This window comes from Somniosus microcephalus, chromosome 8 (genome assembly GCF_052327205.1).
Source record: "Somniosus microcephalus isolate GS21.2 chromosome 8, FLI_Smic_1.0, whole genome shotgun sequence".
In the NCBI taxonomy this organism is placed as follows: Eukaryota; Metazoa; Chordata; class Chondrichthyes; order Squaliformes; family Somniosidae; genus Somniosus; species Somniosus microcephalus.
This window is the reverse complement of record NC_140994.1, coordinates 12387764-12403342: the sequence shown is the minus strand read 5'-3', so window position 1 is coordinate 12403342 and position 15579 is coordinate 12387764. Positions and strand designations below refer to the sequence as shown.

The window sequence follows — 15579 nt, the reverse complement described above, 5'->3', positions numbered from 1 at the left end:
GCATCCCCTGGGATCACGTGAGCCATGGGCAGCCAATCGGAGCAGGGAATGCTCCATTCATAAGTCTGACAGGAAGACCTGTCACACTTATGAATACTACCGGCCCCAGAATAGCATTAAACCTTCAAATAAAATTTTTTTTAAATCACACTTGTTAAATAAACTATAAATTACATTAAATAACTATTTTAAACAATAAATTAAATTTTTGAAAAAAATAATTTTATATTATAACGGGCCTAAAAATAAACTTACCTTGCTTTAAAGTATTTAAAACTAATAAACCTGTGGAAAAAATGTTTTAATTTTAATTAATTGACCACTTACCTTGCAAAAAGCAGGCCTTACGACTGCTTTTTAAATGTGTAACTCCTGGAGACTTAACCTCGCGTGAAAACCTGTAAAAAAAAATGAAGTTCAAAGCGCACGCGCAGACTCCCCTGCGCGCGCCTTCGACCTCTGAACCTCTTCATTCAGAGGAACGGAAGTGCCGGTTTCCCGCGCATGCGCAGTGCATGCAGGAAACCGTCACTTCCAATCGGCCTACGGGTGAGTACCCCGTGCGTACTCACCCGGGGCGGGCTGAATTTCTGGGCCGTTATCTGAATGGCAATAGATTGGGAGAAGGGGAAGTGCAACGAGACCTGGGTGTCCCTGTGCACCAGTCGCTGAAGGTAAGCATGCAGGTGCAGCAGGTGGTTAAGAAGGCAAATGGTATGTTGGCCTTTGTAGCGAGAGGGTTTGAGTACAGGAACAAGGATGTCTTGCTGCAGTTGTACAGGGCCTTGGTGAGACCACACCTTGAGTATTGTGTGCAGTTTTGGTCGCCTTATCTGAGGAAGGATGTTCTTGCCATGGAGGGAGTTCAGCGAAGATTCACCAGGCTGATACCTGGGATGGCAGGGATGACATATGAGGAGAGATGTCTTATGTTCTTATTGGGTCGATTAGGCTTATACTCGCTGGAGTTTAGAAGAATGAGAGGGGATCTCATTGAAACTTATAAAATTCTGACAGGACTGAACAGACTGGATGCAGGAAGGATGTTCCCGATGGCGGGGGAGTCCAGAACCAGGGGTCACAGTCTAAGGATAAGGGGTAAGCCATTTAGGACAGAAATGAGGAGGAATTTCTTCACCCAGAGAGTGGTGAACCTGTGGAATTCTCTACCACAGAAGGCAGTAGAGGCCAATTCATTAAATATATTCAAGAAGGAGTTAGATATATTTCTTAAGGCTAAAGGGATCAAGGGATATGGGGAGAAAGCAGTGACAGGGTACTGAATTTGGATGATCAGCCATGATCTCATTGAATGGCGGAGCAGGCTTGAGGGGCCGAATGGCCTACTCCTGCTCCTATCTTCTATGTTTCTATGATGTTTTGTGTTGACGACGTCAGTTTAATTTTTTAACCTCAGCCAAAAGCAGCCATGATAACAGGCCGCCCAAGGGACGTCGGTGATTGGGGGGGTGGGGGGGTGCAGTCCTCCTTCATCGGGATCCTGGGGTTCAAAGTGGCCCAGGCCTCATCTGGGGCTGCCTGACCTCAGGGAAACACAGCAGTGGCTAAGGACACAACACTTTCTATATTGAATAGACAATGGGAGAGAATTGTGAATAAAAGGAACTCTGCATAGATTCATCATTCCCTTTTAAGTGAGCATTATGTTTATAATGTCACGCCAAATTTAATGAATGGTGCCCTGGATTAATCTGAAATGGTGTTCACTTAAGTGGACGCAACTGTATACAGTTATTTGAAGGGATGATTTAAGTGTGTGCTTTGTAGAAAACTCTGTTTATAATGAATACTCCCGACATGTTGTATAGTAGATTAGGTGACATGGAACTGATTAATTCACAAGATACAGCTGGCTCCTACACCAGCACTCAAGGCTCGACTAGAATAGACAAATATTGGTGGACGTGGGGGTCAGATTTCCAGTCAGCAATAAGAAAAAGAAAGATTTGCCTTTCGACAGCGCCTTTCACGACCTCCGGACGCCCCAAAGCGCTTTTCCGGCCCAACTGGTCCAGGTCGGTGTTTACGTTCCACACGCGCACAAACAACAACCTCTGCAGCGCCTTTCAAACAAAGACTTGCATTTCTGTAGCGCCTTTCACGGCCTCGGGACGTCCTAGAGCGCTTTACAGCCAATGAAGTGCTTTTTTGAAGTGTAGTCACTGTTGTAATGTGGGAAACGCGGCGGCCGATTTGCGCACAGCAAGGTCCCACACACAGCAATGGGATAATGAGCAGATCATCTGTTTTTTTTAGTGATGTTGGTTGTGGGATAAATATTGGCCCTAGGACACACCGGGGAGAACGTCCCCCTGCTCTTCTTCGAAATAGTGGCCGTGGGATCTTTTACGTCCACCTGAGAGAGCAGACGGGGCCTCGGTTTAATGTCTCATCCAAATGTGGTTGTTCTTAACTTGGAAATGCAGCTCTTCCCCACCACTGACTGAGCTCCATGTGTTCTGTGTACCAGGAGTACATTTCATCTCAACAGTACCTAAGGTCAGGGGTGATATTATTGCCATGAAGTAATTTAATTTAGCGAGATTTAAGATAACAATGTTTTAATATTTGAATTAAGCTCAATTTAATTAAGTCTACTAGATATAATCTAAGACTTTGCTAGAATTTAAGACGTTCAGCCCTTAATTTTTAAATTTTAATTCAATTTGAGACCAAAAACCACTGTTTTATTTGTCCTCCCCGTCCTTCCATTCTGTTCTATTAGTAGGCCCAAAATCGCAAGGCTCCTGGGGAGCAGGTACTTGGGTGGAGGGGGGGAGGAAAGCAGCAGGAGGCAGAGACGTGGCAGGCTGCCTCCCCAACCCGACTCTCCACACCAGGCTGGCAGACAAATTGACAGGGGGGGTGGTGGGAAATCGAGGGCAGAATTCCCCTGCTGTCCAGTGTTAACCATTAATGCGCCAAGCCCCGCTCACTCATCACCCCGACCTACATTGGCTCCCAGACTCCCACCACCTCCAATTTAAAACTCTCAGTCTCGTGATTGAAACCCTCCATGGCCTTGGCCCTTCCCTATCTCTGTAACCTCCACCAGCCCCACAATCCCCGAGATCGCCGCGTTCCTCTAACTCTGGCCTCTTGTGCATCCCCCCCCACTCCCTTCGCTCCACCATTGGTGGCCGGGCCTTCAGCCGTCGAGGCCCACACTCTGGAATTCGCTCCCTAAACCTCTTCACCTCTCCACCTCTCTCTCCTCCTTTAAGACCCTCCTTAAACCCCACTTCTTTGACCAAGCTTTTGGCCTCCTGTCCTTAAACCTCCTTCTTTGGCTCGCCATTCATTTTTGTGTGATTACGCTCCTGTGAAGCACCTTCGAACGAGTTTATATGTCAAACTGAGGGAGTGCTGCAGTGTTGGAGGTGCCGTGTTTTGGATGAGACGTTAAACCGAGGCCCCGTCCACCCTCTCAGGTGGACGTAAAAGATCCCGCGGCACAATTTTGAAGAAGAGCAGGGGGAGTTCTCCCTGGTGTCCTGGCCAACATCACTAAAACAGATGGCCTGGTCATTAGCACATGGCTACTTGTGGGATCTTGCTGTGCGCAGATGTGGCTGCTGCGTTTCCTACATTACAACAGCGAGTACACTTCAAAAAGTACTTCATTGGCTGTAAAGCGCTCTGGGACATCCTGAGATCGTGAAAGGTGCTATAGAAATGCAAGTCTTTCTTTTAAAGGCGCTGTAGAGGTTGTTGTTGTGCTCGTGTGGAATGTAAACACTGGCATGGACCAGTTGGGCCGAATGGCCTGTTTCTGTTCTGTAAATTCAATGTCATTGTAGAGTAATTTAAGTGTTGTGGTTAATAGATTGAGCCCGGAACGTTGGGCTTGTGCTGCAGATCATGCTGGGTCCGGCGGGTCTGATCTTCCCGCCCGGGTACCCAGGTTGACGTATTCCAAGGCTGGTTTCACTGGGCAGGCATTTTTAAAATTTATTCATTCTTGGGATGTGGGCGTCGCTGGCAAGGCCAAGCATTTATTGCCCATCCCTAGTTGCCCTTGAGAAGGTGGTGGTGAGCCGCCTTCTTGAACCGCTGCAGTCCCGTGTGGTGAAGGTGCTCCCAACAGTGCTGTTAGGGAGGGGGTTCCAGGATTTTGACCCAGCGACGAGGAAGGAACGGACGATATATTTCCAAGTCAGGATGGTGTGTGACTCGGAGGGGAACTTGGAGGTGGTGGTGTTCCCATGCACCTGCTGCCCTTGTCCTTCTAGGTGGTAGAGGTCGCGGGTTTGGGAGGTGCTGCCGAAGAAGCCTTGGCGAGTTGCTGCAGTGCATCTTGTAGATGGTACACACTGCAGCCACGGTACGCCGGTGGTGGGGGGAGTGAATGTTTAAGGTGGTGGATGGGGTGCCAATCAAGCGGGCTGCTTTGTCCTGGATGGTGTCGAGCTTCTTGAGTGTTGTTGGAGCTGCACTCATCCGGGCAAGTGGAGAGTATTCCATCACACATTGAGGGAGCATGCCAGTTGATTTGTGTTTAACCGTGAATCGGATCGAAAAGTTGATGTTCGGTTATATTTTCCTGGTCAAAAACGAAAAAGCTAAACTGCTCGATATTTTTTTTTGTACCCACTGCAGTCTCGAAGATCTGTCCTCCATGTGACAACGAGATGAAGGCAGACGTCATTCTGGAGCACTTTTGCGCGAGTGAATTCGGTGAGTCTTTAGCCCGCTCAACCCTTCTCCATTCAGCTTGCGAGCAGAAATGTCAAAAGATAAAAACTTGTTTAAGGCATCCTCGTTTCTCAGTCATTGCCCTCACCCCGCCCCATTGGGTCAGGATTAATCTACAGGAAAGCCCAAAGTTGTTCAGCGCCACAAGAGGACCCCCCTCTCTCCTGGCCCCTCCGAGGGGGATTGACAGAGGTCGGGGGGTCAAAGAGTAAAAACTAGTGAAAGAACAAGTGAGGCCAAAGCTCCCGTTGTGTTTAGCAGTAAAAGATGGGATTGAGGGAGTTTGGGATCGGGAGCATTGTTGGGATTGGGGGGGTTTGGGATCGGGGGTGGGGGACCGGATTGGGTGGGATCAGGATCGGGGGGGAATAGGATCGGGGGGGGGATCAGGTGGGGTCGGGATCGGGGGGGGAACGGGATCGGGTGGGATCAGGATCGGGGTGGGGGGGACCGGATTGGGTGGGATCAGGATCGGGGGGGAATGGGATCGGGTGGCTTCGGGATCGGTGGGGGGGATCAGGTGGGGTCGGGATCGGGGTGGGGGGGGACGGGATTGGGTGAGATCAGGATTGGCGGGGGGGGGACGGGATTGGGTGAGATCAGGATTGGCGGGGGGGGGACGGGATTGGGTGGGTTCGGGATTGGCGGGGGGGGGACGGGATCGGGTGGGTTCGGGATTGGCGGGGGGGGGGGACGGGATTGGGTGAGATCAGGATTGGCGGGGGGGGACGGGATTGGGTGAGATCAGGATTGGCGGGGGGGGACGGGATTGGGTGGGTTCGGGATTGGCGGGGGGGGGACGGGATCGGGTGGGTTCGGGATTGGCGGGGGGGGGACGGGATTGGGTGGGTTCGGGATTGGCGGGGGGGGGACGGGATTGGGTGGGTTCGGGATTGGCGGGGGGGGGACGGGATCGGGTGGGTTCGGGATTGGCGGGGGGGGGGACGGGATTGGGTGGGTTCGGGATTGGCGGGGGGGGGACGGGATCGGGTGGGTTCGGGATTGGCGGGGGGGGACGGGATTGGGTGAGATCAGGATTGGCGGGGGGGGACGGGATTGGGTGAGATCAGGATTGGCGGGGGGGGGACGGGATTGGGTGGGTTCGGGATTGGCGGGGGGGGGGACGGGATCGGGTGGGTTCGGGATTGGCGGGGGGGGGACGGGATTGGGTGGGATCGGGATCGGTGGGGGGCAGTAGGTACCGGGGGTGTCTAGCCACGATCGGGAAGGTCGGACACGATCCATGGGGGTCAGTTGCGATAGAGGGGATCAGGTCCCGATTGGGTGGTCAGGTCGCGATTGGGGGGGGGGTGTCTGTCGCGATTGGAGGTCTGTCGGGATTGGGGGATTGGTTCGCGATTGGGGTAACGGGGGGCGTCCTATTCGCCTGCTCAAAAGAACAGGTTAATATGGGGAAACTGCGGAAAGGTAGCGGGATCGGGGAGGGTAACTGGCTTGCGTTATTTTAACCCCCCCCCCACCCGCCCGGTTTGTGCCAAGTGGGGGCAGTTAAAATCGAGGCCTACGAAGAGTCCCTCCAGCTCCAACACGGGCCATGAACAGATTTGCTTTCTTTAATAAAAAATACTGGAGTAAATGGGAAATCTGTAATCTATTTGTTTCAGAATTGGCTAATTCGCAAGCTGTGGCGATGCTTAAATGCTCAAAAAAAAACCCCGTTGCTTTTAAATCAGTAAGATTAATCTTTGTTACTTACTGGCCAAACCACTTCACAGCATTCCATCTCAGGACTCGCTATGTTAAAGAAATAATCTTTATTTTCATTATCGGTAGAAAATTAGGGCTGGAAAGAAAGCAGATTCTGCACCGTAGATCATTTCATGTAAAGGCAAGCCTGGCGTCGTCGCAAGTCTGTTGATAGCTCGGGACCAGCGCCAATTGCCAAAGCCTGGAAACGAACAAGGGGACCGGGTAGGGGCAAGACAAGAGAGCGGTGGGGAGCTCGTGGTTTGAGATAGCGGTTGCCAACCCTCCAGTATTGCCCTGGAGCGTCCAGGAATTAAATCTCCAGGACACCGGCGCCAGCAAAGCCCAGCAGAGAAATCATAGGGCCGTTAATCGCAATTGTGCGTTTTTCATTTCTTTGAACGCTTTTTGTTGATTAGTTGTGAAAATATCGGACGTGGGGAAGAAAGGCCGTTTGGCTGAGGGTCAAGAATCATCCAGTCGGGTGACGGAGAGACTGTTCGCTTTCCGATTGGCCGTGGGAAGGATAGGCGCCACGGGGATGGACGTGTCGGGCGACCAACGGCAGGAGCGCATGGGGGAGTGGGGGGCCAGGGGGGGACGGTTGGAGGCGGGAGCTCAGGTGATGAAACCTCCAGGAACGCGTCCAATCAGAGCTGGCCACCCTAGTTTGAGGTTCTACGTTTACTTTGTTGCGACTTGAAAGCCTTTCAGACGTTTGATTGGTTATCTCTGGGGGGGGGGGGTTGGTCGGGGAGCATTGGTGTGTAAACTTCCCTCAGGAGGGTCGATGGTGGAATGGATTTTCATTTTGCGGGGGGGTGTCCGGGTAGCGGTCTGTGGATAGACAGGAGCTTGTGGGTTGAAGGTCCCATTATTCATTGCGTGCTTTCTTATGGTTCTGAAGCTCTAACCCTAATTGCGATTGTCGCTTCTTCATGCGTGTTAAAGAAAAACATTGAAGGCCCAAAGAGTTGTATGGACTGGGGGGGGGTGGAGGGGGGGGGGGGTGGAGGGGAGGGGGGGGAGAGCAAGAGGGGAGGGCCAGGGTGATAGGACACCCGCCCGTCCCGCCACAAGGTGAGGCCCATTGGAGGCGGGAAACCAAGATCCAGGCGGTGAGGTAGAGGTCGGCCTCGCCGCTGGTTTTCGCCTCACTTTCTGGGTATTTTGGGTGGGGTCACAGAGTAGAATCTAGACCAACTACTCTCCCCATTCAACCACTGTCAATACACTGTCAATCTCAGAAAGCTTCTCCTCAAAACACTCAGAAAGAGCTGTCACATCAAAGTCACCGCTCCGGGAGGTGGCCTAACCTTTGTACTGTGAGCAGCGGACCTCCAGAAGCCTGGACGAGTTGAATAGAATGACATTGCAAACAGCAAGACCTCACAATGGTAGATGGGCGGGGCAATGGCGTTGATCCCTGACAATGGCACAAGGGCCAGGAAAACCCATGGCGCTATTTAAATCACGCTGGACCAATCTCTTTGCCTCTCAAGCCAGCAAGTTGAAGTGTCAAGGTTTGTAGGGATGATGTGTTGACTTGACATCTATGGGACGGCCAAGTCTTTTCCCCTTCAGGTCTTTTGGGGGTGAAGTCGGTCCTTGGCAGTAGCGCAAAGCGAACGACAGCAAATCGGCAGCGATGTTTTACAACCCACTCGATCTTCTGCTCCATTGAAGTCAGTTGGGCAGGGTGTAAACTGTGGCTGCCGATTCGCTGTCGCCCATTATGCGCGACCCGACAAAGACCAATTTCACTCTCTTCACCTCGGCAAGGCGAAGACAGACGCTGAATTTCAAAACCAGAAGTCTTGATTTGTAGCATTACCGCTTGGTGTCTTGGTGCCTCCAGGTCCAAAATGGTAAGTGGCAGATACATTTGGGCAGGATTTTCATTCAGGAGTCGGGTTGGAGGCGGGACTACAACTTTCGGGGTTGTAGTTCCGCCTCCATTGAGATGCGGCCAATCCACGCGATTTTAACTTGATTGACCTTGTTGAGCCCGGCGGGCTCAGCAGGCCAATTAAGGGCCACCCGGCAACAGGTGACGTCACAGACTGAAATTTCATCTGTCAAGAGGTTTTGACAAATGAAATATCAGCGTTTCACAGCTGTTTGAAGCTGTCAAACACTGACAGTCTTACTTCTAACCTGAGTCCGTCTCCACAGACTCAGTTAGAAATCTCGCCGGCACAGAAAGCTGAAGGCTGTCACTTTTGACAGTTTGCAGCCATTCTGCTTTCTGTGCCGGTGAGATGAGGGACTCCCGGGACCTAAAGGAAGGAAGGCTGAAAAGGTAAGAAAAGGTCATTTAAACTTTTTAAATCACTTTAGACACACCAAACACACTTACCTTTGCACTCATGCACACATCACTCACCTGAACACCAACATCTCGACCCCTCCAAGTCCTTCAACCCGACGGCCCGCCTCCTCCAACTTGGCATGGTTTGGAGCTGTCGGGAATCCAACACTTCAACCTTAAAAATAGGGATTAGGCTAAAAACTGCCTGTTAACTACCTGTTAACAGGCAGTTAATTGGCACTAATCCCTTCCCGTCTCGGGGAGGCGGGTCCCAGTGCGGGGCGGGTACCCACCTCCTTTGAAACTGGCATGGAGGAGGGTTTGGGTGCAGGATGGGGTTGGGACCCCTGATTTCGGGATTTTAACCCCCCTCACGCCTCCAATCCCGACTCCACGGCCCAATGAAAATCCTGCCCAAAGGTTCAGCCTATGCAGCAGGTGGCGCTGTCCTGGGAAACTTCACCTAAGTGAGCTGGTACCTGCTGCGGGGTCGGGAAGCGAATTTGCCGCACAGACTATTGGTAGGTAAGGTTGCAGCTGCAAACTTCAACTCATTTAGTTCTCAATCCTGGCATCGCTGCCAAAGTACCAAGCGGAGATTCGCTTTGCTTTGCCACAATAAGGGAGGGACAATCATCGAAAGAGCCGTGACAGTCACTTTCAGATAGGCATAGGGGAATAAGTGTTGATTCCAACACAGTGACGAGGCAGCGAAGGTGCAGAGTGTGTCGGAGGGAATACTTGGAGCTTAAGAGAAAGAAGGTTATAAGTCTAGAGGACCAAAGAACTTTACGGCCAATCGAGTAATGTTTTGAAGTGGAGTCACTGTTGTGATGTAGGAAACGCGGCAGCCAATTTGTGCACAGCAAGATCCCACAGACAGCAGTGAGATAATGACCAGATAATCTGTTTTTAGTGATGTTGGTTGAGGGATAATTATTGGCCAGGACATCAGGGAGAGCTCCCCCTGCTCTTCGAAATAGTGGCATGGGATCTTTTACATCCACCTGAGAAAGCAGACGTGGCTTCAGTTTAACGTCTCATCCGAAATAATAATAATAATAATAATCAACTTTATTGTCATTGTTAGTGCACAAGTGCAGTACAACGAAATGTAAGCTTGCGGCACCTCCGACTGCTGACATCGGTAGTGGGGAAAATGCTAGAATCCATTATAAAAGATGTAATAGCAGAGCACTTGGCAAACAGTGACAGGATCAGACAAACTCAACATGGATTTACAAAAGGTAAATCATGCTTGACTAATCTACTGGAATTTTTTGAGGATGTAACTGGCAGAATAGATAAGGGAGAACCAGTGGATGTGGTGTATTTGGACTTTCAGAAGGCTTTCGATAAGGTCCCGCCTAAGAGATTAGCGTGTAAAGTTAAGGCACATGGGATTGGGGGCAAGGTACTTGTCGGGGCGAGGCTGGTTCTGGACCCAAGTGCAGACAGACGAGGCGAGAAGCAGGTATGCAGTCTTAAATAACAGTACTTTACTAGAATCACACAGGTAAACAGTTACAAACATAGGAGCTCAAGACAAGCTACCACATAGGCAAATGGCTTGTCAAGACTGAGCTCAAGACAAGCTACCACAGGCAAACGGCTTGTCAAGATAGGAACTCAAGACAAGCTGCCACAAGGCAACCGGCTTGTCAAGACTGAGCTCAAGACAAGCTACCACAGGGCAACCGGCTTGTCAAGGCTGAGCACCTTGTCAAGACTGAGCCCAGAGGGAAGAAACCACAGAACTTAAATACAAGCAAAAACAGGTGAAACCAATAAGCCTGATAAAAGGCAGTTAAGTAATAAACACAGGAGAAACTAGTAACAATTAACAAAGGGAAACAAACAAGTGAAGGTGCCATCTAGGGGTTATTGAAGGAACTGACCGGCACCCTCACAGTACTGACTTGGATAAAGAACTGGTTGGCAGACAGGAAGCAAAGAGTTGGAATAAACGGCTTTTTCCGAGTGGCAGGCAGTGACTAGTGGGGTACCGCAGGGATCGGTCCTAGGACCCCAGCTATTCACAATATATATTAATGATCTAGACGAGGGAACTAGATGTAATATCTCCAAGTTTGCAGATGACACAAAGCTGGGTGGGCGTGTGTGCTGTGAGGAGGATGCAGAGAAACTCCAATATGATTTGGACAGGTTGGGTGATTGGGCAGATGCATGGCAGATGCAGTATAATGTGGATAAATGCGAGGTTATCCACTTTGGTGGCAAAAACAGGAAGGCAGATTATTATCTGAATGGCAATAAATTGGGAGAAGGGGAAGTGCAATGAGACCTGGGTGTCCTTGTGCACCAGTCGCTGAAGGTAAGCATGCAGATACAGCAGGCGGCTAAGAAGGCAAATGGTATGTTCGCCTTCGTAGCGAGAGGGTTCGAGTACAGGAACACAGATGTCTTGCTGCAGTTGTACAGGGCCTTGGTGAGACCACACCTTGAGTATTGTGTGCAGTTTTGGTCGCCTTACCTGAGGAAGGATGTTCTTGCCATGGAGGGAGTGCAACGAAGATTCACCAGACTGATACCTGGGATGGCAGGAATGACATATAAGGAGAGATTGGGTCGATTGGGCTTATACTCGTTGGAGTTTAGAAGAATGAGAGGGGATCTCATTGAAATTTATAAAATTCTAACAGGACTGGACAGACTAGATGCAGGAAGGATGTTCCCGATGGACGGGGAGTCCAGAACAAGGGGTCACAGTCTAAGGATAAGGGGTAAGCCATTTAGGATTGAGATGAGGAGGAATTTCTTCACCCAGAGTGGTGAACCTGTGGAATTCTCTACCACAGAAGGCAGTGGAGGCCAAATCATTAAATATATTCAAGAAGGAGTTGGATATATTTCTTAAGGCTAAAGGGATCAAGGGGTATGGGGAGAAGGCAGGGACAGGGTACTGAATTTGGATGATCAGCCATGATCGCATTGAATGGCGGAGCAGGCTCGAGGGGCCGAATGGCCTACTCCTGCTCCTATCTTCGATGTTTCTATGTTTCTATGACAGTGCAGCACTCACTCAGTACTGCACTGGGAGCGTCAGACTTGGATTTTTGTGCTCAAGTCTCTGGAGTGGGACTTGTACCCCCGACCTTCTGACTCAGAGGTGAGAACGCTATCAAATATTTTGGGAGCTGAGCCACAATGTTCTGTCAAGTCCCCACCTCCCCTCCATGTGCCGGTCCACAGCATGCCTGTCCGCATATGCTAATGACATGCAAATGAGGGGGAGACGTGGCCTCTGTTGTGTCTCCCACCATTTGCACTTTGAATGCAGGACCAAGGGGGGCCACCGGCTAGACTCTAGTGTCCCATTCTCAGAGGTCGATGGAGGGGGGTCTTGAGGCTCGGGGGAAGAACAGTCTGTGCACAGTTTTGGTCTCCATAGCCAAGGAAGGATATACTTGCCTTAGAGGCGGTGCAACAAAGGTTCACTAGATTGATTCCTGGGATGAGAGGGCTGTCCTATGAGGAGAGATCGAGTAGATTGGGCCTATACGCTTTGGAGTTTAGAAGAATGAGAGGTGATCTCATTGAAACATATAAGATTCTGAGAGGGCTTGACAGGGTAGATGGTGAGAGGCTGCTTCCCCTGGCTGGAGAGTCTAGAACTAGGGGGCACAGTCTCAGGATAAGGGGTCGGCCATTTAAGACTGAGATGAGGAGTAATTTCTTCACTCAGAGGGTTGTGAATCTTTGGAATTCTCTACCCCAGAGGGCTGTGGATGCTCAGTCGTTGAGTATATTCAAGACAGAGATCGATAGATTTTTGGTCTCTGAGGGAATGAAAGGAGATGGGGCGGGAAAGTGGAGTTGAGGTCGATGATCAGCCATGATCTTATTGAATGGCGGAGCAGGCTCGAGGGGCCGTATGGCCGACTCCTGCTCCTAATTCTTATGTTCTGTGCAAGCTCTCAGTCCGGCTGCTCATGCTCCCCCGTCGCGCAAACAAAACATTTTCACTGCTAAACTTTTTTTTAACACGCAGCTCGCCAACTATCTGTTCCCTCCGCAGCCAGCCTCCGTGTCCCCCTCCTTCCCCTCTCCCTCTAGACAGGCCCGAAGAAAGATAGGTCAGAGCACTTTCTAAATGGCGAGAAGCATAGAACTGTGGAGGAGCGGAGAGATTTAAGGGCCCAAGTACAGAAACCACTAAAAGCGAGTGGACAGGCACAAAATCTCTTTCAAAAGGCTAATGGAATGTTGGTCTGGACTACAAAGGGCTGGAAGTTAGGCTACATTTGTACAGAGCTCTGGTTAGACTCCCTCTGGAGTAACTGTGTTCGGTTCTGGGCCCCGCAACTCAGGAAGGATATATTGGCCTTGGAGAGGGAGCAGTGCAGATTCACCAGAATGATCGCAGGGCTAAAGAGTTAAATTACGAGGCCAGGTTGCACAGACTAGGCTTGTATTCCCTCGAGTATAGGAGATTAAGGGGTGATCTGATTGAGGTGTTTAAGATGATTAAAGGAGTTGATCGGGCAGATAGAGAGAAACTGTTTCCCCTGGTGGGGGGAGTCCAGAACAAGGGGGCAGAACCTTAAAATTAGAGCCAGGCCGTTCAGGGGTGATGTCAGGAAGCACTTCTTCACACAAAGGGTCGTGGAAATCGGGAACTCTCTCCCCCGAAAAGCTGTTGAGGCTGGGGGGGTCAATTGAAAATTTCAAAACTGAGATTGCTAGATTTTTGTTGGGTAAGTGTATCGAGGGTGACGGAACCAAGATAGATGGAGTTAAGATACAGATCAGCCACGATCTGATTGAGAGGGCAGATGGGGCCTCTGTTTTAGGACTGCAGGCCCATGGGAACACCACCACCTCCAAGTTCCCCTCCAAATCACACACCATCCTGACTTGGAAGTATATCGGCCGTTCCTTCATCGTCGCTGGATCAAAATCCTGGATCTCCCTCCCTAACAGCACTGTGGGAGTACCCTCACCACACGGACTGCAGCGGTTCACGAAGGTGGCTCACCACCCCCTTCTCAATGTCAACTAGGGATGGGCAATAAATGCCGGCCTTGCCAGCGACGCCCACACCCCGCGAATGAATGAAGTAATTGAATGGCGGAACAGACTCGAGGGGCTGAAAGGTCCACTCCTGGCGGAAGGGGGGGGCAGGGGTCCTACCACTCAAATGTAATTGACCCCAAGGCTGGAAATATTGCTGGGGTCAAAGAGGCATCCCCAGAGCATGTGGAAATCCCATCCCACCCCAGCAGAGGTATGCTTCAACAGGGGAGGGGATGGAGTGGGGGGGGTGGGGGGTGGTTGAAACCAGATAACCTTTTCCGTTGGTACACCAACAGACCTGCTTGCAAAATGCCGGCCAGTGCAACCTGCAGCATACCCCTGGGCCCATTAAGACGGTAATGGTCCTGTCAGATCAGGGTGAGGACAGACAGATCCTCCTGCTCCTACCAGATAAACATCTCCACTTTGTTTGTTAACACTGTCACGTTGATTCCTATCCAGTCCTGTCAACGCCGCGCGATCAGACGACTTGATTCCAGCCAAAGTAGTTAGTGCTCGGCACAAATCCAGCCCACTGCCAAGGGGACGCAGTCAGCTGCCGCGCTAGAGGTCAAAGGCCCACACGCCAATGAACTGGGAGGAACCTCTGAGATAAGAGAGTCGCTGAGAGGCCTCACATCTCATTGGAAAGGTTTTATATATATATATATAAATAATAAGCTTATCAAGCTTGTCAGTGCCGGGGAATAAAAGAATGACCTGAATTTATATGGCGCCTTTTACGACCTCAGGATGTTCCAAAGCATTTTACATCCAATGAAGCACCTTTTTTTTTTAATTGTAGTCACACGCCAGCCTATTTGCGCACAGCAAGGTCCCATAGCAATGAGATAACAATCTAGATTTAGGGATGTTGCCTGAGGGCTAAATGTTGGCCATTTATTTGTCTGCAATTCTTTTGCACAGTCCACCCACTCCAGAGATTTAAGCACATAATCTAGGCTGACACTCCTAGCGCAGCAACCGAAAGAAAGACTTGCATTTCTACAGAGCCTGTTCACGACCAATGGAGTACTTTTGGAGTGTACTCACTGTTGTAATGTGGGAAACGCGGCAGCCAATTTGCGCACAGCAAGCTCCCACAAACAATGTGATAGTGACCAGATAATCTGTTTTTGTATTGTGGATTGAGGGATAAATATTGGCCCCAGGACACCAGGGGAAACTCCCCTGCTCTTCTCCGAAATAGTGCCGTGGGCTCTTTTTACATCCACCTGAGCGAGCAGACAGGCCTCGGTTTAACGTCTCATCTGAAAGACGGCATCTTCAACAGTGCAGCACTCCCTCAGTACTGCACTGGGAGTGTCAGCCTGGATTTTGTGCTCAAGTCTCTGGAGTGGGACTTGAACCCACAACCTTCTGACATCAGAGGCGAGAGCACTACCCACTGAGCCATGGCTGACACAGCATAGCATGACACCGAGGGAGTGCTGCATTGTCACAGGTGCCGTCTTCCAGACGAGACGTTAAACCGAGACCCCGTCTGCTCCCTCAGCCGGACGTTAAAGATCCCACGGCCACTATTTCGAAGAAGAGCAGGAGAGTTCTCCCTGGTGTCCTGGGCCAATATTTATCCCTCAACCAACATCACTAAAAAAACAGATTATCTGGGTATTTATCTCATTGCTGTTTGTGGGAGCTTGCTGTGCGCAAATTGGCTGCTACATTTTCCTACATTACAACAGTGACTACACTTCAAAAGTACTTCATTGGCTGTAAAGCGCTTTGGGACATCCTGAGGTCATTGAAAGTGCTACCGAAATGCAAGTTCTGTCTTTCAATTAAGT

General features: G+C 50.4%; 1 protein-coding gene across 1 annotated transcript in view; it reads left to right on the top strand.

Annotated features, from left to right (window-relative positions):
* Window positions 1-15579, top strand: part of sfrp5 (secreted frizzled-related protein 5) — a 126089-nt gene that overhangs the window by 36464 nt on the left and 74046 nt on the right. The window contains exon 2 of the mRNA XM_085994252.1: window positions 4621-4698. Within this exon, the coding sequence (XP_085850378.1) occupies window positions 4621-4698 (78 nt within the window). The remainder of the gene's footprint in view (window positions 1-4620; window positions 4699-15579) is intronic.